Source organism: Anolis sagrei, chromosome 4 (genome assembly GCF_037176765.1).
Source record: "Anolis sagrei isolate rAnoSag1 chromosome 4, rAnoSag1.mat, whole genome shotgun sequence".
Taxonomy (NCBI): domain Eukaryota; kingdom Metazoa; phylum Chordata; class Lepidosauria; order Squamata; family Dactyloidae; genus Anolis; species Anolis sagrei.
This window is the reverse complement of record NC_090024.1, coordinates 51,128,418-51,151,774: the sequence shown is the minus strand read 5'-3', so window position 1 is coordinate 51,151,774 and position 23,357 is coordinate 51,128,418. Positions and strand designations below refer to the sequence as shown.

Genomic DNA, 23,357 nt, shown 5'->3' with positions numbered 1-23,357 from the left:
ATGGCGTTCAAATAACTGGACAAGTTTCTCAGCTGCAAAACAGAGCTCAGTTCCAAGCAACAACTTCCTGCCCTTTAAAATATCTTTGCAACTCCAATTCCTGATCAGAGTAAATGGTAAAAATAGGTAGATAAGCTTGTTCTTAGGTGGAAAACGCCAATAGGACCTAAAGGCTAAGATCTCACATCCCTCTTGACAGGATGTGGCCGTTCCCTTACATAACATGTGTCAATCTCAAAGCTCATGGTCCTCCATAATGTGGTTTTCCAGATACTGGACTACAACTCCTGCATTCCTCATCATTAGCCCTTAGCCCAGAGCTTATGTGATACAGTAACATTTGAAAGTCTGTTCTGTTTAGTCAGGTTAGAGGGATTTGAATTGAGATACCAGACTTGTGGGTATGATGTCCGACTTTAAAATGTCATTTGATCTTTCCCCAACCTCAGAGGCACAAGTACTTTTGAGTTGCAATTCCCATTATCCCCAGTGTGCGTGGGGATAATCAAGTGTTTGGGATTGTCATTCAATAACATCTGGGGGCTCAAATTGGGTAAAACCCAAAGATCATCAACCACTATATTAAAAAATTATAGTTGGCCAACTCTATAGTTGGCCAATTCTACCCATAGATTCAGTGGCTCTTTGAAAGGGCTGATGTGGCCCTTGATTAAAATGAAATTTATACCCCTGCCCTACATAGTTGGCAATTATGTAAAATTGTGTAAAAGAGGTAACTGGGCATATAGCATTCAAAATTTCTCAACCTCGTGTGGTGCTTTCTTTTCATAGGTAGTTTGGGGAGAAATGCATCAAATTCTCTCCCTGTGTCCCCCTCTAAACTAAATTTGCTAACACTTCTTAAGGACAGTGCTTAGTTTTGGATAGCTTCATTAAGATTTATTACAGACCCAGCCAAACCGCCTTATGTGGTTCTCACTTTGGGATTTATCTGAACAATATAAATGAATACATGCATACAAATGTGGATAAACAGCACATTCTAATATGTGATTAAGTTTTGAAATTATCTGAGCTGTCTCTTTGGAGTTATGACACTTACCACACTCACCTGGTTTGAGATCCAGTGCAGTAAGAGATTCTGAATGTAAGAAATACAAAGTTGGGCTAACTGTGAATAATACATAGTTGTCATGACGTTCATCCAAAATAATGAGAACCAAATCGCCAACCTGGAAACTGAAATCAAAAGAACAAAAATCAGTAGGAGAATGTGGTTATTGGTGGTGGCTATTGGCCAGTGGCTATCTGTCAAGCCTAATTTATTTCACAAGATTATTTTAAAGAGAAAATTAGATGTGCAAGAGAGGATATGCTTCTACTCTTTGAAAAAATGCTAGATAACAATATAAATAAAGAAAAAGGCTGCAGAAAACACCAATACAGGCATGCCTCAATTAACAAAGCCAATGACAACAGAAGCTCCTTGTGCAAAATCTTTTTCTATCTGCCTGGATCCCTTTTTCTTTTTTGTCCTCTGTGCAGCTGGGACTACTTTATCAGCATTTTAATGAAGAAGATGGTAAAGGAAAACTGAAGGAGAACAACCTTTCAGTAACAAGTTGCAATATCATGTCTTCAAGTAGAAAGGAGAAAGGGCCCTTTCAGATAGGCCCTATATCCCAGGATCTGATCCCAGGTTTTTGCTTTAAACTGGATTATATGAGTCCATACTGCCAGACAATCAGGGATAAACAGAAAACCTGGGATCAGATTCTGGGGTATAGGGCCTGTCTGGAAGGGCCTTAAGACTTTAGATTATAGTTGTGTGAGCCTAAAACGGACAAAGCAAATTAGCAGCTACCACCAACATTTCTTACTTTTCGTACATGAACAAAGAGAAAAGACATCACCTCTCTCCCCCCAAATACATATTAAAAATATAAATCATTTAAGTTTAGCCACTAGAATAGAAATCATAAGAAAAGTGGAAGTTGAGAAAAGAACCAATTATTCCTAGATATATATTGGCAGTGGTCGCTAGAACTATTGAAATGATTTTGTTTACTGATGCAAAGCTCACTTTCCTGGCTGTTAAGATTTCATGAATGCTCACTGTTAACTTTTGGGGAAGAAATTGAATGACATAGAATTGATATTTTTGTACTGGAGTAACCCATCTCTATTTTTCCATTTTATTCCCACCTCTAGTATAAAATGTTATATTCAAAAAGTAATCCCCCAAAATGCATTTATTTCAAAAACAAATGTTTAAACGCACTAGTAGGCACAACAGCCTTGTATCTAGAAACTCCAGTTTTTACAACACAAGAAGTGTAGTGGATGTCTATGCATGTGGAAAAGAGGGAGTATTATCTAATGAGATCTATGCAGGTGTGCATACATTCTAATGTAAATTTATAGCCACACTTGAGTCCCCTTGGGGAGATAGGGCAGGATATAAATACAGAAGATGATAATGATGATGATTATTATTATACTTACTCTCTTATAGCGATTTTTTCAGAATGCCTTAGGGACACTGAAGACATACTTTGAGACATCTGCAAAAATTGGAAAAGCATGATTATTTTCATATTCTGGCAAAATGTTATACCACATATACAAAGTATAGGGTGAACAAAACCACATATTTTCTTGCTTTTTAAAGTACTTATTGTACCCTCTTAAAGGTTAGTCTGGGAACTAGTGTGGCCTAGTGGTTTGAGCACTGGAGTATGAATCTACAGACAAGACTGGATGTGAGAATGGGGAAATGTTTTCATCACTCCATCTGCATCAGGAACACTAGAACTGGGGTCAGTTTTCTCAGCCTCTTATAGTGATACTTCTCAGTTCACCTATGTCTGAAGCTCCTTTAGTATGAACCTTTCCAAAAAAAAGTGTAAGCCTTGTTCTCATGGAACTGAGGAATCAAGGACAGACAGAGACAAAAATGGACTCAAAAGAAATAAGAGACAAAAATGGAATAAAAATGTTCATGTGATGCAAGATAGACAGGAAAACTACTAAATAAGGAAAGGGAGGGAGAGAAAAAGCTCAGATACTTCTTTCACCACAGGATCCTAGAAGAAATGACATTTTTCAGTCATTGTTTTCAGAATCAGTAAATTTGACTTGTCCATTAAATGTATTCTTTATTCAGTAGGATCTGAAAGTATGTACTCCTATAACATCAAGCCTTAAGAATGCTGATTTTTAAAAAAATAATTAAGTAGCAAAGGTACCACAACTATCTGTAAAAGAGTATATTACGGATTGGATTAGATTTGAGATCTGTATCACTGGGCTAAATGATGAAAAAATGACATCCATATTCACCTATAGATGAAAATATCATTTCCATGTAATTAACAGTTACTGAACTGTAATTCTCAACAATTATTTGGTACATGAGAATATGATAACAACAACAATAATAACTTTATTTTTGTACCCTGCCTCCATCTTCCCAAAGGGACTTGGGGTGGCTTACATGGGGCCAAGTCCAAGATTCAACACAGCTAAAATATAACAACAGAATTCATAAAAACATTTCAACAGTATAAACACGAACCTAACATAATACAATAGCGAACTTCTAACAACCTTCAATAGTCTGAGTAGTGCATAGTTCTGAGCTCGAGCAGGTGGCTGGTGCAAATCATTTGCAAAGGATAGGGCTGATGAATAAAGTGCTAAGGACAGATAACAAGGTTAGAACTTGGGGGTAATGTAAGGAGAGCACTTTGTTTTTAGAAGGAAGCAGTGGTAAAGTGCAAGATCTGATTATGGATCAAAATTGGGGGCCAGAGTTATTTGGGGATCTAGTCAAAGGCACAGTGGAACATCCACGTTTTTAGTTCTTTTTGGAAGGTGGACAGGAGAACTCCAGAAGAGGAAAATGCGAGTTCTAAACAAAACACTTTCTCCACATTGAAATTTTGATTAATGCCAATTTCATGGAAATTTATGTTCAACCACCATAAAGAACTTATTAACATTTGTCCTGCTTTCAACCTAAATTCTAAGAATGTTTTTCAAAACTGAGTTTCTAATGACCAGAAGTCATACTAAATCAATAAGGAAGTTATTTTATTATCTGTTAAGCCTTTTCCCTTTTACACATCAGACTGAATCCAAAGATCCAGATGCTTGAGAAGAATCCATATGCCTGAAGGTGTGTGGAGAAATTAACACACAGGACTGCTTCTAGTTCTGTTCTGTTTCTCATGGCTAAGAAAAGTCTGTCACCTAGTGCCTAAACATAAAACTTCAGTGTGCAGATTTTTAAAATTAAAACAATCTGCTAAAAATCAATTTAGAATGTCCTCAAAAGCATACTCCCAGGGTCTCCTTTGTATTCATCTTTGCCTGATGTCTAGCTTCCACGGCCTTGGAGTTACTGCAAAAATAAGGACACTCATTCTTAGCTGTTAAAATACCAAGCTTCTCTTAGGTTCAGGACCTTGTTCCATCCAGGTGCTATTTCTCTTCTTCGACTTGTTACTTTTCTCTTTCCCTCTGCATCATAACTTGATCAGCCTGTATCACTTTCACACAGGTCAGAACACCCTTAATTAATACCCTCAAATGTCTTTTCTCTTTCTGACTACTCTTCTTCTTCTCCCCTCCATCTCCTTTTTCGTACTCTGAAGAGTTTCTCTCTTCCTTCAATTTAGTGCCCATTCAGTCTTGTACTTTTTTCCTCATCTGTACCAGGACCAAGGAACCTGCTCCTATCTCTCTGGGTTGCCATATTCTAGTTCATTCAAACTGTGTAGCATCTATTTGTTTACATCCTGTCTACAAAATGGAAACAATTATACTAACTTGATCCAGGATTAGGACATTAAGCTAATATGGAAACAGTTTTATATGCTTACATTACAATTTTTAACAATCCGTTTGTTTTCCAAAATTATCAAAGATTATTTTGGAAAATAATAATTTTCCAAAATTATTATTATATCCATTATATAATAATAATATTAAATTATTATTATTTCCAAAATATGTGCAAAATATGAGATAGTTATTTTCTTTTTAAAAGCTTGTTAACATTGCAGTTCTGTACATTTCTATAAGTTTCAGTGAGATTTCTCTTTGGTAAAAAGATATAAGATGGATATAGTTACTTAACGCAAATGGTTGTCAAAGGGATCTTAGCCTTTTAGTCCTCCCCTTGTCCCCAAACACCTTAGCCTTTATTTGTTTCCAATGCAGGCAAAGTATAGTTACTAAATTCCAAATAAATAAAATAAAACAAATCCCATAGCATACGCCTAAACTAGGTTACCTTTCATAGTAGAAAGCCTAAATACTGTAGAGTCTCATTTATCTAACCTTTGCTCATCCAACGTTCTGTGTTATCCAACACAGTCTGCTTCCCACCCAGATCCAATACATTGCAATGTTTTGATGGTAAATTCGTAAATACAATAACTACTACATAATGTTACCGTGTATTGAACTGCTTTTTCTGTTGTTGTAAAACTTGATGTTTTGGTGCTTAATTTGTGAAATCATAATTTGATGTTTAATAGGCTTCTCCTTAATCCCTTATTATTATCCAACGTTCTGCTGGCTCGTTCATGTTGGATAAGCGAGGCTCTACTATAGTAGGCCGCTCTGAGTCCCCCTTGAGGGGAGAAGGGCGGGATAGAAATGTACAAAATAAATAAATAAATAAAAGTTTCATTTAATGTGGCTACATACAGTGTGAGCGCACATGTAGCACAGAAAAATCTATAGTGTAATATTTCTAAAACATGTGATATTCTTGTGACTTCAGTCATTGGCCAAACTCAATGTAAAGTTGTACAGCAAATTTGTTTCCTGCAGAGCAACTGAGTAGAATAGTGATTGTTTTGAATTCTACAAAGGTTAAAGATCTATTCCCCCTTTTCAAGGAAATCTAGGATTCCAGTCCTACCAAGGGTACAAACTAACACTTAAGTGGTATGTCTAATATCAAGTATTACTTTCTACCCTTTTTTCATTCTCACTGTTAGTTAGATGGCCCACGTGGTCTCTTCCAACTCTATGATTCTAGCTGCAATGCAACTGTAGGAAAAAATGTTTTTTGAAGTTGAAGCAACAACTGCAGAATACATCAGAATACCAATTAACAATATGCATGCACTCGCAAACACTGTTTTATTTTGGCATCTTTACATCATTATTTTCCAGCATATTTCATTACCATTGTTTCCTAACTCAAATTAAATGAGAACATAAATGTGACCTTGTCCAAATTAGTGTTGATTTATTACTCAAACAGATTTTAGTTATAGCCAGAAATTAAAATGATCCTTCAAACATATTTCATTACCACTATTTTCTAACTCATAATAAATAGGAACATAAATTAGCCTGATTTATTGCTCAGATAGATTTTATATATATATTCAGGAAATGAAATTAAAATGATCTTGTCAAGAATCAGTTCATTATTCTGTCAAGTTCAAATTAAAGACACATTTCATGGTTCCAGACTAGTCATTGTTTTGAGTTTTATTTCCAGCTCATATGCCTTTCAGCAAGTATAAAAAAGGGGACACATTACTCCAAGCATAAGGGTTAACTTTTGAAATACAATTTATGGCGTAGTCTCAGCATTGAAGCTGTTGGTATTAATGATCCATATGGATCTCTCTCTCTCTCTTTTGGCAGGACCCCCACTTTTTTAAAAGTGGAGAAGCTATTTTATTTGAAACAGATTCCCAGTCTCTTGAATGAGATATCCATAATAAGGACAGCACATTCATTTTTAAAATGTCAAATGTCTAGTGAAAACCTGATCTTAAAGCTAGAAATATTGCATGCTAGTTGACACCCAACTATTTTACTAGTCCATTTTTTGAATTACTGGCATTTTTACATCTATCTGAATTTAATAATGTGAAATAAATACTAAATGGCAAGCATGTAACACCAGAAACAAAGGGCTCTTCCCAAGCCATCACAGAGCAGCAACAACAATCATTTATATAATATGTATGAACTAGCTGTTGAAAATCTACCTTGATAAAATTCCAGGTTCTTGGTTATTCTTAGGGAACTTTTCTTTAGTCCTCAATTTGTTTTTCACAGATTCTATTTTGATGTAAAACACCAGGCTTTTCAGAAACAATTAACTTTAAGATAAATTGTAGAGAAAAATACGGCCATCACAAAGTTCTTGATGTGTGCCTACAAGTCATTTCTGACTTATGGAAACCTTAAGGTGAATTGATCACAGGGGTCTCTTGCCTTTATGTCTCTCTGAGGCTGAGAGAAGTTTTCATGGCCATGTGGGGGATACAAACCCTGTTCTCAGAGTGTCTTAAGTCCAACACTCAAGCATCTATACCACACTGGCTCTCCAAAAAGTAACTCTTCAAAATAACTAAAGTATTATCTTTATTAGTCCAACCAAAAATGCTGAAAAATAGCAGGGGGAATATTCTAAAAGAAGATTCCTTCACCAGCAGTGTTAAGCTACAATAACTGTATGCAGTTTAGACTCTGTCCTTAAGGAACCCTTAGTCAGCCACAAATGTATTGTGTCAAGTTCTGTGTTTTTCAGAGGACTGTGGGATGCTTTCTACAACATGTTATCTGAGCACAAACGGTACCAATGAGCCACAGTGGGGAGGGATTTCTTAGGATGCATCCACTTCACCTGGAGGAGGAGATCAGCAACGATTGACACTTTATTAGCTATCACTGCACAACCCCAAAAACAAGCTTAAAACTGTGCTCAACACAGAATAATTGCACTGTTGTTCTACAGTAATATTTAAATGGCTTAATCACGACTTGAGTCCTTAATGTAGGAATGTTTCCCTCATTATGATGCTATGTTTATATTTCTCAAGTTCAATCAAACAAGCTAGGTTGTTCAATCGAGGTTGCTACTCTAAAAAATTAAGGCTTTAACAATGATTTCTAGGAATTTATTTTCAAGAAAGCATTAATTATAATGGTTAAATACACTATTATTTAAAACAATCAAAAGAATATTTTCAATTGACTGTTTTTTTATTCATTGGAGTCTTCTTCTGCCTTTCCAATGGAATGATCATATATTTGCCCTAATATGTTCTCATAATAAAGCATATTCTCTTTGCATTATTTCAGCGTTCACTGCCATAGCCAGGCATACTATTTTGATGGTACAATATAATTAACTCATCCCAGTGATGATTTCTTCCTTCACTCTGGAGTCCTCACACTTGTGCTCAACGGATTCTCTGAAGGCTAGTAGGAGATTCAGAACAGATTCTGGGAGATGCAAGAGGGCAGTTTACTTGCGTAACAATGGATTTTGTCCTAGGATAGCAAAGGACTACTAATATTCTGACCTTATACATCTTAATTAAACGAATCTGGCTTTCTAAAACAAAGTTTGAGGAATCCATATAAATATCTGTATTTACCAATCTTTGATTGAGCCTCTTGTTTTCTTCTTCTTTCAGCTGCAGAGTCTATCAAAAAAAGTAGTACAAGACCATCACAATGTGCATATATCTCATAGAGCACAGATTAATATCTGTATTTACTCGAGTCTAATGCACCATGGACTGTAATGCACACCTCAATTTTGAAGGTGGGCATTGCAAAAAAAAAAAAGTGTTGTTGAATGTAATGCACAGTTTCCCTTGCCTGCCAGCTGTTCTGCTGCTTGCCTCGGAATGAGTGATTGGCAGGGGACGCCATGCCCCTCCACCAGGCCAAGGTTGACCACCAGGCCAAACTCACCAGCCTCAACCTGATGGATGGGCAGCAGCTTCCCAACTAAGACCTCATTCATGACACCTTCAAAGCAAGGGAAAGGTTTTGAAGGCTTCATGAATTAGGCCAGTTGAGAAGCTGCTGTCCCTCCATCAGGCTGAGGCTGGTGAGTTTGTCAGCTTTGGCCAGATGGAGGGGCGCTGTTTCCCCTGATGGAGGGGTGCAAGTAGGTTTAGGTGTGCGACTCTTACACACCATCAAATCTAAGATGCACCTCACTTTTGGATATGTAATTTAGCCAAAAAAGGTGAGCATTAGATTCGAGTAAATATGGTATTATACCTTCATTCACATAATATCAGCATTTTTATTCAATTCCAGAGTACTCAGCTTTGAGTAAACAAAAATACTGGTTCTTTTCTTTTTAAAAAAGGCTTAAAAAGCCTGAAATCCAATACACATTTATCTCTCCACACAGAAACACTAGACGATAAGTCAGCTGTACCACATTATGCAGGCTTCTGTAATGCTTTCTCTTTGAAAATCAGCTTCTGATATAATCTAAAAAAACACAGCTGTTCACAACAGGTGTGCCTTTCATAAAATCTGATGTTGAGACTGAAATATGGCCCTCAGATTTTTTTTCTTGTGAAGAACAGTTCCATAACTTAGAAATACTATTTTAAAGTCACTGAAGTCAGAGTTTTATTTTCTTTCACCAACAAGTTCAGCAGCCAACTAGGACAGTAAGACAGTAGGTCTAAGGCAGATATGTGCACTTTAATAATGTTAATTAATTTGACTCAGACCAACTAGGCATATAAAGATTACTGCTGCTTCCTCTCCCCTGAGGGTGGAGAGAAAGACCAATAATTTTTTTGTCTTGGTTTACTTCTAACTCGCTGACTGCTTGAGATATGTTCATGAGGCTCAAAAGTCAGACATATATCTAAACACTACTGGTTACATTGGCTGAAAGCACAATCAGTCTTTTTGCTTGATATCTTTTTAACTGTAGATTTGACATTTAAAGCTCACTACATAAAAAGCATGTGTTTCATCGCTTCACCACACATACTTTCAATTTTGAGAGGGGTAGTGAATGAATTCAATTGTTCTAACTGAATAGCATAATATCAAATTGGAAGTCAAAGAACTAAGTACCTACTATGAGGACAGCAACAGTAATATGGCACGTTACCACTCAGTAATGCTTAAGAAGTAGACTGGCAGTAGGGGAAATGTACTCACTTTTTCTAACATCATTATCCTCTGTTTCTCTTCAGACAACATCTGTGCATTTTCACTAAAAACAAACAAACAAGGTGTTAATAAAATGCACGTATTCCTTTTGAACCCCTCTGGCTAACCAAATAGCTTTATGTTATGTCTGTCTGTAGTACGTACTTACTTACTTACTTACTTACTTAGGCGATCCCTCGTTGGACGAGTAAGATGGTCTTCCATTATGGATTTCCTTGTGGGTCCGTATGTGGCTGTGGAGCCCTATTCTTGCTCTGCATCTTCTTCCGCAGTGAGGGCATTGGTTTCCAGGTGGAAGGTGGTCCCGGTCGGGGTTGGCTTGACGCGCCTTCCTCCTGGCACGTTTCACTCTTTCACCCTCCACTCGTACCTCCTCAAATTCTGCAGCACTGCTGGTCACAGCTGTCCTCCAGCTGGAGCGCTCAAGAGCCAGGGCTTCCCAGTTCTCAGTGTCTATGCCAGAGTTTTTAAGGTTGGCTTTGAGCCCATCTTTAAATCTCTTTTCCTGTCCACCAACGTTCCGTTTTCCGTTCTTAAGTTCAGAGTAGAGCAACTGCTTTGGGAGACGGTGGTCAGGCATCCGGACAACGTGGCCGGCCCAGCGGAGTTGATGTTGTAGGACCATCGCTTCAATGCTGGTGGTCTTTGCTTCTTCCAGCACGCTGACGTTTGTCCGCTTGTCTTCCCAGGAGATTTGCAGGATTTTCCGGAGGCAGCGCTGATGGAAACGTTCCAGGAGCTGCATGTGACGTCTGTAGACAGTCCACGTCTCACAGGCATAGAGCAGGGTTGGGAGGACAATAGCTTTATAGACAAGCACCTTGGTCTCCCTACGGATGTCCCGGTCCTCAAACACTCTCTGCTTCATTCTGGAAAATGCTGCACTTGCAGAGCTCAGGCGGTGTTGTATTTCGGCGTCGATGTTGACTTTGGTGGAGAGGTGGCTGCCAAGGTAGCGGAAATTATCAACATTTTCTAATGTTACACCATTGAGCTGTATCACTGGCATTGGAGAGGGGTTGGCTGGTGACTGCTGGAAAAGCACCTTGGTTTTTTCAATGTTCAATGACAGGCCGAGCTTCTCGTATGCATCTGCGAAGGTGTTTAGAGTGGCTTGTAGATCTTCTTCTGAATGCGCACAGACAACATTGTCATCAGCATACTGGAGTTCTATAACAGATGTTGTTGTAACCTTGGTTTTGGCTTTCAGTCTGCTGAGGTTGAATAGCTTGCCATCTGTCCGATAGATTATTTCCACTCCGGTGGGAAGCTTCCCATCAACAAGGTGAAGTATCATAGCAATGAAGATGGAGAATAGAGTTGGGGCAATAACACATCCCTGTTTGACACCGGATTCCACTTTAAATGGGTCACTTTGGGAGCCATTGCTGTCCAAGACTGTTGCCATCATGTCATCATGGAGGAGCCGCAGGATGTTCACAAATTTGCTTGGGCACCCGATTTTGTGGAGGATGGTCCAGAGAGCGCTGCGATTCACTGTGTCGAATGCCTTTGCAAGGTCGATGAACGCCATGTACAGAGGTTGGTTTTGTTCCCTGCATTTTTCTTGGAGCTGTCGTGCAGTGAAGATCATGTCCACGGTTCCTCTGGAGGGGCGGAAGCCGTTCTGGGATTCTGGGAGGGTGTCTTCTGAGAGGGGTAGAAGGCGGTTTGCAAGGATTCTTGCGAGGATTTTCCCAGCAGAGGTTAGAAGGGAGATACCTCGATAGTTTCCGCAGTCTGTTCTTTCCCCTTTTTTGAAGAGGGTGATGATGGTGGCATCCTTGAAGTCTGCTGGGATTTTCTCGGTCACCCACACTTTTTCTATGAGCTGGTGGAGTTGGTGTGTCAGCTCAGGTCCTCCCTCTTTAAAGATTTCAGCAGGGATCCCGTCTGGTCCACTGGCTTTGTTATTCTTCTGTTGGCTGATGGCATTGCTGACTTCTTCCAAACTGGGCAGTGCTGCAAGCTCATCCCTGGTTTGTTGTTGTGGGATTTGTGAGAGGACCTCTTCGGCCACATTGGAGCTGCGGTTCAGGAGGCTTTGGTAGTGTTCTTTCCAACATAGTGCAATTGAGTTTTGGTCCTTCAGGAGTCTGGTTCCATCTGATGAGCGTAGAGGCTGTATGCCATGGTTTCTTGGTCCGTAGATGACCTTTGTGGCTTTGAAAAATCCCTGAGCATTATGGGTATCTGTCTGTAGTACTACGTTAATCTTGACATTCTATGTTTTTTCCCAATTTAATGGATATACTATATAAGTTTCACTGCATGAACCACATATGTCAAATTCAAGACCAGCAGTCCAATTCAGGCCTGCCATTTCATTTTATGTGGCCCTCCAGATATTGGAATATAGTATGTGTGGATAGCATGTCTAATGTTAAAATGTCCTCTAACATTTCCCTAACCTCAGAGCCAAAAGTCATTTTGGGTTGTAATTCCCATTATCCCCCATCTGAATGGCAGATAATTTAAACCTATGAAAGTAGTCATTCAATAACATTCCTGGATGCAAAATGGGTAAAAACTAGAACACCAACCATAATATAAAAAATATATAGTTATATACAGTATTTTCTGTGCATGGAGTCAACAACCCTTTAAAGACAACCATAAGCCCTCAATAAATATTAGCCCTCAATAAATATTAATTTGACACTCCTGAAACAGTAGATGACAAAATAGGGGGCTCCTAAGTTTATCAGAATTTTTTTAAAACTTGCAAAAAAAACAAAAACAAAACCCCAACCTTTATGCTGTTTCAACTGCTTGAACAAAATACTTTATAATGAATTCCAACAATTAATTTTGATACAGTTGATTTTCCACAATATAATTTTTTTGACTAAGTTTGACTCAATACAAGGTTTTTATCATCTCCTCGTGTCCTATCATATCATGAGATGGTAGCGTTTTATGTTGTACACATGGGTGGCAATAGGGTAGTGAAATACACAAGCACATAATACTCTCTGGTCACTGGATTAAAAAAAGTATTGGGGGGGGGGGAGAGTCACTACTGAAGTTTAAATAAGTATTTAAATGTGACCAGAATGTATGACAGAAAAGTCAGTTGAGGTTGCAATTTCTTCCACTGAAACGGATACTGCCTTCCTCATTAATAAAAAACACACACACACCACATATTCTAAAAATAAAACAAAGCTGAAAGAATGGAAATATGTTATTTAACTTGAATTGGTTTTTGTATTATGTATTTTAGAATCAAATGGCTGCCATTTTTGTTATGAGCTGTCCTGAGTCCCCAGAGGGGAGATGGGATGGGATCCAAATAAAGTTACATTATTTTTATTTTATTATACAGTGCTCAGTTATTGCTCCTGATTAAAGCTCCATGCTTTAAAACTATTACTGTTTATTACCTACCAAACAAATTAGGAGATCATGATCAAGGGACAGATCTTATGAACTTTTTAGGAAAATATTAAGCACAAAAACAATGATGTAAGTAAATATTTTCAATCAGAAGGGATGAAAGTTGAGAGACTCATTCAAGCATGAGCATACTTTTAAACCAACGGTTTCCAACGTTTGGTCCTTTAGTTGTTTTGGACTTCCAATTCCCAGAAATCCCAACCAGCTTACCAGCTGTTAGGAATTGTGGGAGCTGAAGTCCAAAACACTTGGCGGAGCAAAGGTTGGAAACCACTGTTTTAAATCAATAGCCTTATTTAGTCACCAACATTTCAATATATATTCATTCCAACAGCTACTTACTTGACAGCCATCATGCTGGTCTCCAAGGTGGAATCCATTCTTCCTTCTTCAGCTGCTTCTGAAGTCAATCGCTCAGGTTCTGCTGAAGAATCAGCTGCACAAGCTCCGGAAAGTTCCAAAGGAGGTGGTACATAAGTTGATGGAGCAAAATTACACCTCAGTTTATTAACTTCTTCCTCAAGTTTCTTCTTCTCTTCAAGTAAACGAGCTCGGTCTTCAGAGAGGGTTTCAATCAGATCTAAGATAAAGGTGAATAGCAATTCATGGCTATCATGTTAATATACTGCATAGATGTTATATGGAATTAAACTAGAAACAGTTTTACATCTCAAAGTTACCTTTGTCCCTTTCTTGTTGTTGTTTTATCACTTTTAATTTCTCACTCAGGTCATTTATTATGTTTTCTTTTTTCATTTTTTCTCTTGTCAAAACAGTATTAAAGGTAGTCTAAAAGACAGAAAAAGCATTTTTTTTAGTTAAGAATGTATAAAAAGATCCAATGAGAGAAGGCTCATCATATTCTTAATAACTTCAAATGCATTTAAAAATGGCATCCAAACTCTGGAATGTGTTCAACATTACTCTTGACATACTTGACATATATATATATATATATATATATATATATATATATATATATTCATTCATTCATTCATTCATTCATTCATTAGATTGATATACCATTCAACTTGCAAATACCCTTGAGCTGGTCTGCAGGAATAAAAATCTAAAACATTCAATAAAATAGAAAAGTCCAAAACACAATCTATGACTGCATGCATGTCTATTCAAGTCACCTAGCATTAAGGCAACTCATTAATTTCATGGGCTAAATTATAAGATTTGGGAGTTGTAGTCACTGGGATTCACAATTCACCTACAATCAAAGAGCATTCTGAACCCCACGAATGACAGAATCAGGGCAAACTTCCCACACAGAACCCCCATGACCAACAGAAAATACTTAAGGCCATCCAATCCAACTCCCTTCATCAGGGCAAGAATATGTAATCAAAGTCCTCCTGACAAAGAGCCATCCAGCCATAGATATAGATAGATAGATATGATTCACACACACACAGAGATATAGTATTTGAAGGGGACCCTTAAATGATATGTTGCATGTTCCAGGGTGGGAAAACCAGACACTCTTCACATCAACACCGACAAGGAAACAGCAAGAAATACGGTTTACCCACAAGCATAAAGAAATTACATATATTAGAAATCAACACTTTCTCATTACTTTATTTTCCAGATCAACAGACTGGGCCACAGCAACGCGTGGCAGGGGACAGCTAGTATAATATAAAATGTAAAGAAGCTCTCTACAAACAGCACCAAAATGAATTAAAATTATGAGACAGAAGAAATTGATTCACTGTGCCTTTTATAAAAACATACTGTCTAAGAAAATTAGTACCAGCCTAAAAATCTACAACTAGCTGGCAAAGGATACCATCAAAGGACTTTGGGAAAAATGAGGAATGATTAGCTATTGTGCTAGTTACCAAAACAAAGAATCTTAGTCATTGTCAAGCAGCCCCCAACAAGTGTATCTAATCTGGCATCACAGAGCAGCTTATACTACCTGCTGTTCTGCAGTGAGTGATGTTCGGATGTTTTGCATTTCCTCATTTTTTCTTTTCTCATGTTCTTCAAGCTGCTCCAAAAACTTCACTTTTTCCTCCTGAAGCTTTTCTTGAAGTTCTGAAACCAAGCTAGATGCAGATGATTCAGTCGAACTTGGGAGAGGAAAAAGGAAAACATTCACAATATAATGAAATATAATATAAATATAATATAGTTCAAATAACAACAACAAAGGCAAAAGATCTAAACCTTTAAAGCATTTTACCTTGTGTGTGTGTGTCACAATGTAGTTAAGAAGTACAAAGTGTTGGCTAACATTAGCTGCCGGTTCCAGCCTACACATTGCAAAACATTTTTAAAAACTCGATGTGAGATAAGAAAAAAAATTAAAAAAGGAGAGAAAAGTAATGCAAAATTCCTAGCCTGCAACAAGAATATACATTCTCTACTCTTAGTGACTTCTCTGGTGTTCAGAAGTTGTAAAAGAAAGCTGCATGTTCATGACCCAGAAGAAGAGGAGCTAAAAATCCTGATTTTACTTTGCAACCAGAACAACAGAAAATTATCTTGTATAAATCTAAACAAACATTAGAGTCAGCAAAATAATGTAAATGGGTTACTAGGATGGCAAGTGAAACCACATCATAATGTCCGCTAATAGTGATTTTAATGCACTCCCAGGTCTGGTTGTGAAATCGAAAAAACAGCATAATGTATATAGGAGGAAAGAAAAATCAGCAGACTCAGAAAAGCCAGAGTTTTCAGAAGTAAAACCGCCCTGAGTTGCCTTCAGGCTGAGAAAGGCGGTATATAAATATGGTTAATAAATAAATAATAAATAAAACATAAGTAAAAATAAAATTCTATTTTTAAAAAGAAATCTTTACTAGGGAATCTTTTTAAAAACACAACAAACACTATTATTACAATAAAATTATACACAACTTCTTTGAAACCGTTTAAATGTAATTACAAAGTTACCTGTTCAAGGGTAGTTCTACTCTGCGCCTTATTACAGATTTTCACAATTTAATCAGTTTCAAAAGGAAAATTACATTTACAGTGGCAAATACAAAAGTGTCTAGCTTATCCAACCTTCACTCCTCAAACGTTCTGTATTATCCAGTGCAGTCTGCCTCTTGCCCAGATCCACAGCTGTTTCAATACATTGCAATGTTTTGGTGCTAAATTCATAAATACAGTATTACTACATTATGTTACCGTGTATTGAACTACTTTTTCTGTCAGTTTGTTGTAAAACATGATGTTTTGGTGCTTAATTTGTAAAATCACGAGGTAATTTGACGTTTATTAGGCTTTTCCTTGACATACAACATTTTCGCTTATCCAGCGTTCTGCCAGTCCGTTATGTTGGATAAGCGAGACACTACTAAACCGCTTTGAGTCCCCCCAGGGGTGAGAAAGGCGGTATATAAACACTGTAAATACTGTATCATGAAACAATCTAACACCATTGATTTCATCACAAGCTGTTGTGGCTATTCCCACAAAATGCTTGACTCCAACAAAAGAAAATGTACTTTAAATAGTCTAAAAATTCAAAATGTTTACACTGAACTCTTCTCTACACTATTTGATTTCAGCAACATCCATGCTTGATTTCAAACCAGTGCTTTTTGCTGGCCTAATAAACGTATTATTTTTAATATGGAAGAGACTTCATAACTTCATACCGTAGCAACAAGAATCTACAATCTGAATTCCTAGTGTTTTTACATAGTAAACACAAACCTAATATAAAATACCCAAGACTACTATCAGTATATAAAGTAAAAAAAATAACAACAAAAAAACAATTGACGTCAATAACCCATGAAGGAGGAAAAAAAGCTTAGAAAAGCAAAGAGAAAAAACAATGTAGTTCTGACTTCTAATGGCATGGACAAGTTGGTACAAAATAAACATACATTCACTGACTACTTCAGATACAGATAGTAGAGGATACCAAGGAAGATAACCCCATGCTGTAGAGCTGACCAAATATGCTAAGCAGAATGGCCAAGCATGCCTCTTGTAATAATGTCCCCATGATTACACACATCTACACATAGTAATACTTTCACTTAGCCTGTCTATAACCCACAGCAGCAGTGGAATGGAATCCAGATTATCCAGTCAGGTCAAAACTAGTTTGGATGGTCATCTTACCTTAGACATCCTTTATTGCAGTTGTTTTATGAAATTCAGAGAGCCCCTGTCCATCACTAGATGCCTTTGCTGACATCAGCAAAGGTGCCCACATGAGTAAAGAGAAGGAAAAAGTAGATCTACCCTCATTTTCTCTAGTTCCATGGGCACCTTTGCTGATTATATCATTAAAGGTGCCAGGTGACCACCAGGAGCTCTCTGGACAAGGGCCTGATCTATACTCTTTCCCATGCGCTGTGAAGCACGGGAAAAGGGACTAGTATGAATTACAACTAATCCAGCTATCCACATTGATTCGGAAGTATGGCTGGTTTGGAGTTTCACTGAAACTTAGGAGCATTCTCCAACTTCTCTTAATGCAGGATAAAACTGGGTTAACTGGTTTTATTCGATTAGGGAGCCATTGAACATCATGTGGACATCAAGGAGTGACTTCTGGCCCAATGTATCAAATTGACTCCTATCATATATCTCAAGAAGCACTGCTCTGAACAATGAATAGTTGTGGTTTGATTCACTAGTATTGAGTTAAGCAACTTGTTAGCCAGAGGGGAAAATGCTATATTAGTCTAAAGTTCTCACCTGGTTCCCATTTCCAGACTCTAGCTTGAATATATCCAGAGGTCAGTCTTGAGTAGTTTGGCCTATCTCCTCTGAATTCACCATAATTTCATTAAATTTGTCTCTGAACAATCAATTGTCTTCTTCCCTGCATCCTCAAGATGTATCTGAAGATTTAGTTTTTAACTTTTAATCCTGTCTTGGACTATATTTACTGTGATGCTTTAATCACCAAGAGACAATGTGTTTCAAAAGGTTCCTGGTAGTTCTGGTTCTTGATCAAATGTTGCTTCAAATTCTAGCAGTGGCAGCAGTAACCTCATGACAAGTAGAGACTGACAAGTGTAGCAGCATTACAAATTATTATTTAGTTCATACATTTCCAAGAAGACTATTTCTACAATCTCTAAATACCCTTTATTTCCTAAGGGAAACCAATCCTGTCCCTTCAAAACAATGATGCCAAATGTATGTCCTTAAAAAAAAATGTTGGGATTGAAACTTCCCTTCCATCATCCTTGAACTGATTTAGGTAAATAGAACTCGTGGTCAGAAATCCAATGACAGATCTGGAGTGTCTGTTCTGGTCAAAACATATAACTTAATAATTACATTCTGTTTGAATTACTATTGTGTGCTCAATGTGGCACTAAAGTGGAAGAATGGAGGAACCTGGTTGAAATATTTGCTGACTTGGGTTGGTAAAAGAAGGATGTCAATCCCTTGTGTTACTAGATACCAGAAGAAATTGAAAGATTCTGTGCTAAAGCCTGGGAATAAAATGAGCACACAGAAAAAAAACCCTTCTTATTAATCACTTTAAATTGGAATACAAATGCAGGAAACAGAAGAATCAAAGATTATAGGAAAATTTAGCCTAGGATCAAGAAATGAAGTAGGTGAGCAACTGATTGAATTTTATCAGGATGATCACATATTATTCAAGTAACCTCAGTGGTGATTGTATACATGGTCAACACATGATGGCCAATATGGAAATAAAGCAGACTGCATAATTTGATGCAGAAGATAACAGCGATACAGGCTATGAACCGATAATATATATAAAACTGGAGTCAAGCTTGAGATTGCTATTAAACCAACCATAATGCCCCCCCCCCCTTGGAAGAACATCTCTGTAGAATAAAACATGCTTAACAGCACTGTTTTAAGACTGTCTAAAAATGTATTGTAATATTGCAACTGCTTAACCATTATATATTTGGGTTTTTTTCTGATTGTGTTGCAAGTTGCCTTGGGATCAGTCGAGGACAAAGGGGCAAAAAACAAATAAAGCTATACCTGTACCCACAACCTCAACCTAACTCATTTATTTTTACTTGTTTTGTTTTTGCATACTGCTACCCAGTTCACAAGATGCAGGAAGCATCCACAATTACATAAATGGTTGGGGTAAAAGGATGCTTGCTAATATCTTATCTTGCTAATAGTGGCCATTCAGAAGATAACTGTCTTTGTAATTAAGAACTAATTTATACAGTGTGACTAATAATTATTGCTCCTAGATCCGCACCAGAAATCAAATTGATCCTCTTGATTAACTGCCATAGTGGAGTTTTTTTTCAAAGATCCCACATGTATTGATCAACTACATGTACTTGATCAACACAAGTATGACTGTGGTATCACCAAACAAAAAGTTGTTGAATTACCGTGATGAATACAGTAATTACTACCGTCTATATCTCATGAAATTCATTTCCCTCCGAAGTGTGTTATTACTTAAGTCAACATCCTATGCATTTGAAACATGGTCTATTGTTCACAAAAATACTGTGTTAGTGGTTAAGGAATCTAACACTTGATAGACTCTGATGTTTGTACTGATGGAATAAATGAGCTAATTATTATTAATAGTATTTATGTATACCCCACCTTTTTCCCTGTAGGGATTCAAGGCGGTGAATGATCCCACACTTTAGTCAAGTTTAAAAAGTGCAATACACAAGTTAAAAAATAATGAAATAGTACAGTGGAGTAAAATCAGATTAAAATATAATAAAACATAAAATAGCCTTTAAAACCCAGTCGTTGCCCCCCCCCCCCCAAATACCACCCACAAGCAATAAAGCATTTCCTTCTATATTATGCCATGAAGATATGGAAAAAGAACTTAATCACCAAAGTTCCTGAATCTCATGGTGGCAATCTGAAATGCAATATAAATGCCATTGATACATGCATGCCTATTGGTCAGTTCTTCTCATCACATTAGTGAGATCAGGATGAAAGACAGGCAATTGTCCTTGTAAAAATGGGTATAGTACTGACTCCCTTATCCATGGGAAGATACATTCTCAGGCTCATCATGGTTAGTACAAATTATGGATAACAGCAAACCCTACTGAATGAACTGCTTCCTGTGCATGCACACTGAAGTAAGAAATGCTTAGTGAGGTTTAAAATTAGGCTTGTAGATACTATATGATATCTGACTTTAAAATGGGTTTTAACCTTTTCCTACCTCAGAGCCACAAGTGCTGTTAGATTACAATTCCTATTATTCCCAGTCTGCATAGCAGATAATAACAAGTAATGGAAGTTGTCTTTAATCTCATCTCGAACCCGAATTGGGTAAAAAATAAAGACCACTGACCACTATGTAAAGCAATTGTAGCTGGCACTCTGTATCCATGGAGTCAGCAACCTTTTGAAGGCAACCATAAGGCTGACGTGGCCCTTGATGAAAATGAGTTTGACATCCCTACATCAGATCTTGAAGCAAAGGAGGCTGAGTGTTGAGATGTATCCTCCACAAATGAGAGCATACTTTTCTTGAAGGAATATAATTTTTCATTATAATGCATATCCTTCATCTAAGCAAGTGCTTTTCTAGCAAATACTAACTACCAAAGCTTTTGAAGCAGAGGCTTCTTATGTCTTTCTAAGAGCACTATATATGCCTTTTCTCTTTGAAGTCTTTTAACATGTCACCCTCCATTGGTGCTATTGCATCTTTGAGTAAAGCAGCTATTGTTGTGCTGGCGAGGGGACTAATAATTTCTGCACTTTCTGGCTGTTGAAACAGTAAACCAATAATTTGAGCAAACCCCAATTTAATCAAATCTTGACATATCCCCAGAAGCAGAATTGCTGTGAGTCTTGGAGGTGTTTCCCCAACATTGATGCTACTTCCTGAATTCTATCTCTTTCTTTGATCTTCCTGATCCAGTCTGTGATCTTGTTCTATAAATCTTCAGCCTAAAGTCTCCATTATTCATATAACCATTGGTTTGATATCATCAGGACTGAATGATCCAAGAAGCCACATGAGAGTCAGCTTCTATGGTAGACAAAAATTACCACCACCACTGCCTCGCAGTAATCTTTCCTTGCTCTAATTCACCATCAATGTTTAGCTCACTTGAATAATTAGACTGTATAACCCAAGTGATTCTGCTTAGTTCCCAGTAATCCTATCTTTAGTATTCATACTGTAATCTTTACTTACAAGTTTGGAGACATTCAGTTTAAAACTCTTTTGATAAAAATTATAATGGTATTATCCAAATATACATTAATTAATTCATATATATATATATTCCTTCTATTTACATAAAATTGAACTTAAAATATGTTTTGAAAATCAGAATTACACAATAAATTTATTAGATGTCTCACTTACTGATGATTCCAAAAATTCAAAGTATTTGAATGAAATGCTGATGTCAATGACTGGAACTGATTACCTTGTTGTGGGATAATCTTAAAGTGAACCTATCATGGGGTTTTCTTGGCAAGACTTTTTCTGAGAGGGATTGCCTTTGTCTTCCTCTGAAACTGATTATCTACTTTTTAGAAATTAATTGTCTTAACATGTACTGCATGCCTATTATTTCTGACAATTCCTCCATCACGCCCCCCTGTTTAGATGGAATTTGGGGTATCATGCCAGAAAAATCTGCCTGGTGAGCCTGAGCAGAAATATAAATCACATCAAGTCTTGTAATGTCTGTAAAACATTATCCTGAGTTGCACTGTTCAAGGGAAAGCTTTAGACTCCCATCAACCTTGCCTTGCCTTTCAACTGGAACACTGTGACCTCTAAAGTTCTCCCTGTTTTTGCTTGCCTACTCCAACAAGGAATCTCTCTGAAATGACACCCTCATAGACAACTGTTAGAATCACTGGGAACTGTGGGAACACAACCTGACAGTTGCTTCTAACAGTTTTCTTTGACAATATTTTTCCATGCATTAAAGTCACCTTTGCTACTGACACTTTTTTATTCTTTACAAGCTGTCTCCTGCCATGTGTTGCTGTGGCCCAGTGTCTGTTTTGTCTGTGTATATATTTGTGAATATGTGTATATATGTGTGTTTGCGTATATATGTGTGGTTTTGTGCATGAGTTGTAAATATTTTTTGGCTTTTTAAGTCTCTTCTGCTATGTTTTTCAGTGTTTTTATGAGTGATGGTGACTCGTTGGCCTGATAGGTATATTGTGTCCAAATTTGGTGTCAATTCGTCCAGTGGTTTTTGAGTTATGTTAATACCACAAACCAACATTACATTTTTATTTATATAGATTTTAGATTTGCTGAATCCTATACTTCTATCTAACTCCACTCTTTTATTTTTCCCTTTCTCCAAAATTTGAACTCATTTTAATTAATAGATTTGAGCTGCTGTTGCAGAGGCAATTCGGTCTACTCCATGCTCATGAAATCAATTTGCCTCCTTAATCTGGGGTGCATCTACACTGTTAATGTAGTTTGACACCATTTTGACTGTGATGAATCCATGGTATGGAATCTTGGGAACAGTGGTTTTATGTAGTATTTGGTCTTATCTGTCAAAGAGTGCTGGCACCTCATCAAACTACAACTTCTAGGATTCCATAGCACGAACCATAGCAGTTAAAGAGGTGTCAAACTGCATTAATTCTACAATGTAGATAAACTCCTGGTTAGAGTCCTGTGGGGAATCAAATGAACTAGAAGATTTCTCTCTAGAAGCCCACTCAGAAGAGTATTTCAAGTAGCCCAAAATAATCTTTCCGAAAGCTATGTATTATACTATTTCATAACTACAAAAGCATCCCTTATCTCCAAACTAAAAAAATAACATTTTAGTTTTAAAAATTCTTAGCAGTCAAAATGTTAAAACCTTCTAATCTCTTAGCACACTCTGCCAAAATAACACAACTCCAAAAAACAAGCCACAGAAGTAGAAATGTTTGACCTAACAATGAAAGGTTGACATGGTTTATTTAAAGTGTCTATTTTAAGCAAAAGAAAAGAAAAATCCATCTAAAGCAACCTGTAGCAAGACACTTCAAAGGAAAATAACCACAGAACTAGCTATGGAGGCTATTTGTACAAACCTCTG

The 23,357-nt window shown here is 37.2% G+C and overlaps 1 protein-coding gene across 2 annotated transcripts in view; it reads right to left on the bottom strand.

Annotated features, from left to right (window-relative positions):
• Positions 1–23,357, bottom strand: part of RB1CC1 (RB1 inducible coiled-coil 1) — a 77,097-nt gene that overhangs the window by 3,853 nt on the left and 49,887 nt on the right. Inside the window, exons 16-22 of one of the 2 annotated variants that reach the window (XM_060775299.2) lie at positions 15,275–15,428; positions 14,022–14,130; positions 13,684–13,921; positions 9,931–9,985; positions 8,385–8,432; positions 2,467–2,525; positions 1,064–1,200 (exon numbers count right to left, since the gene is read on the bottom strand). In XM_060775299.2, coding sequence (XP_060631282.2) covers positions 1,064–1,200; positions 2,467–2,525; positions 8,385–8,432; positions 9,931–9,985; positions 13,684–13,921; positions 14,022–14,130; positions 15,275–15,428 — 800 coding nt within the window. The remainder of the gene's footprint in view (positions 1–1,063; positions 1,201–2,466; positions 2,526–8,384; positions 8,433–9,930; positions 9,986–13,683; positions 13,922–14,021; positions 14,131–15,274; positions 15,429–23,357) is intronic. The other variant, XM_060775300.2, reaches the window with a different exon arrangement.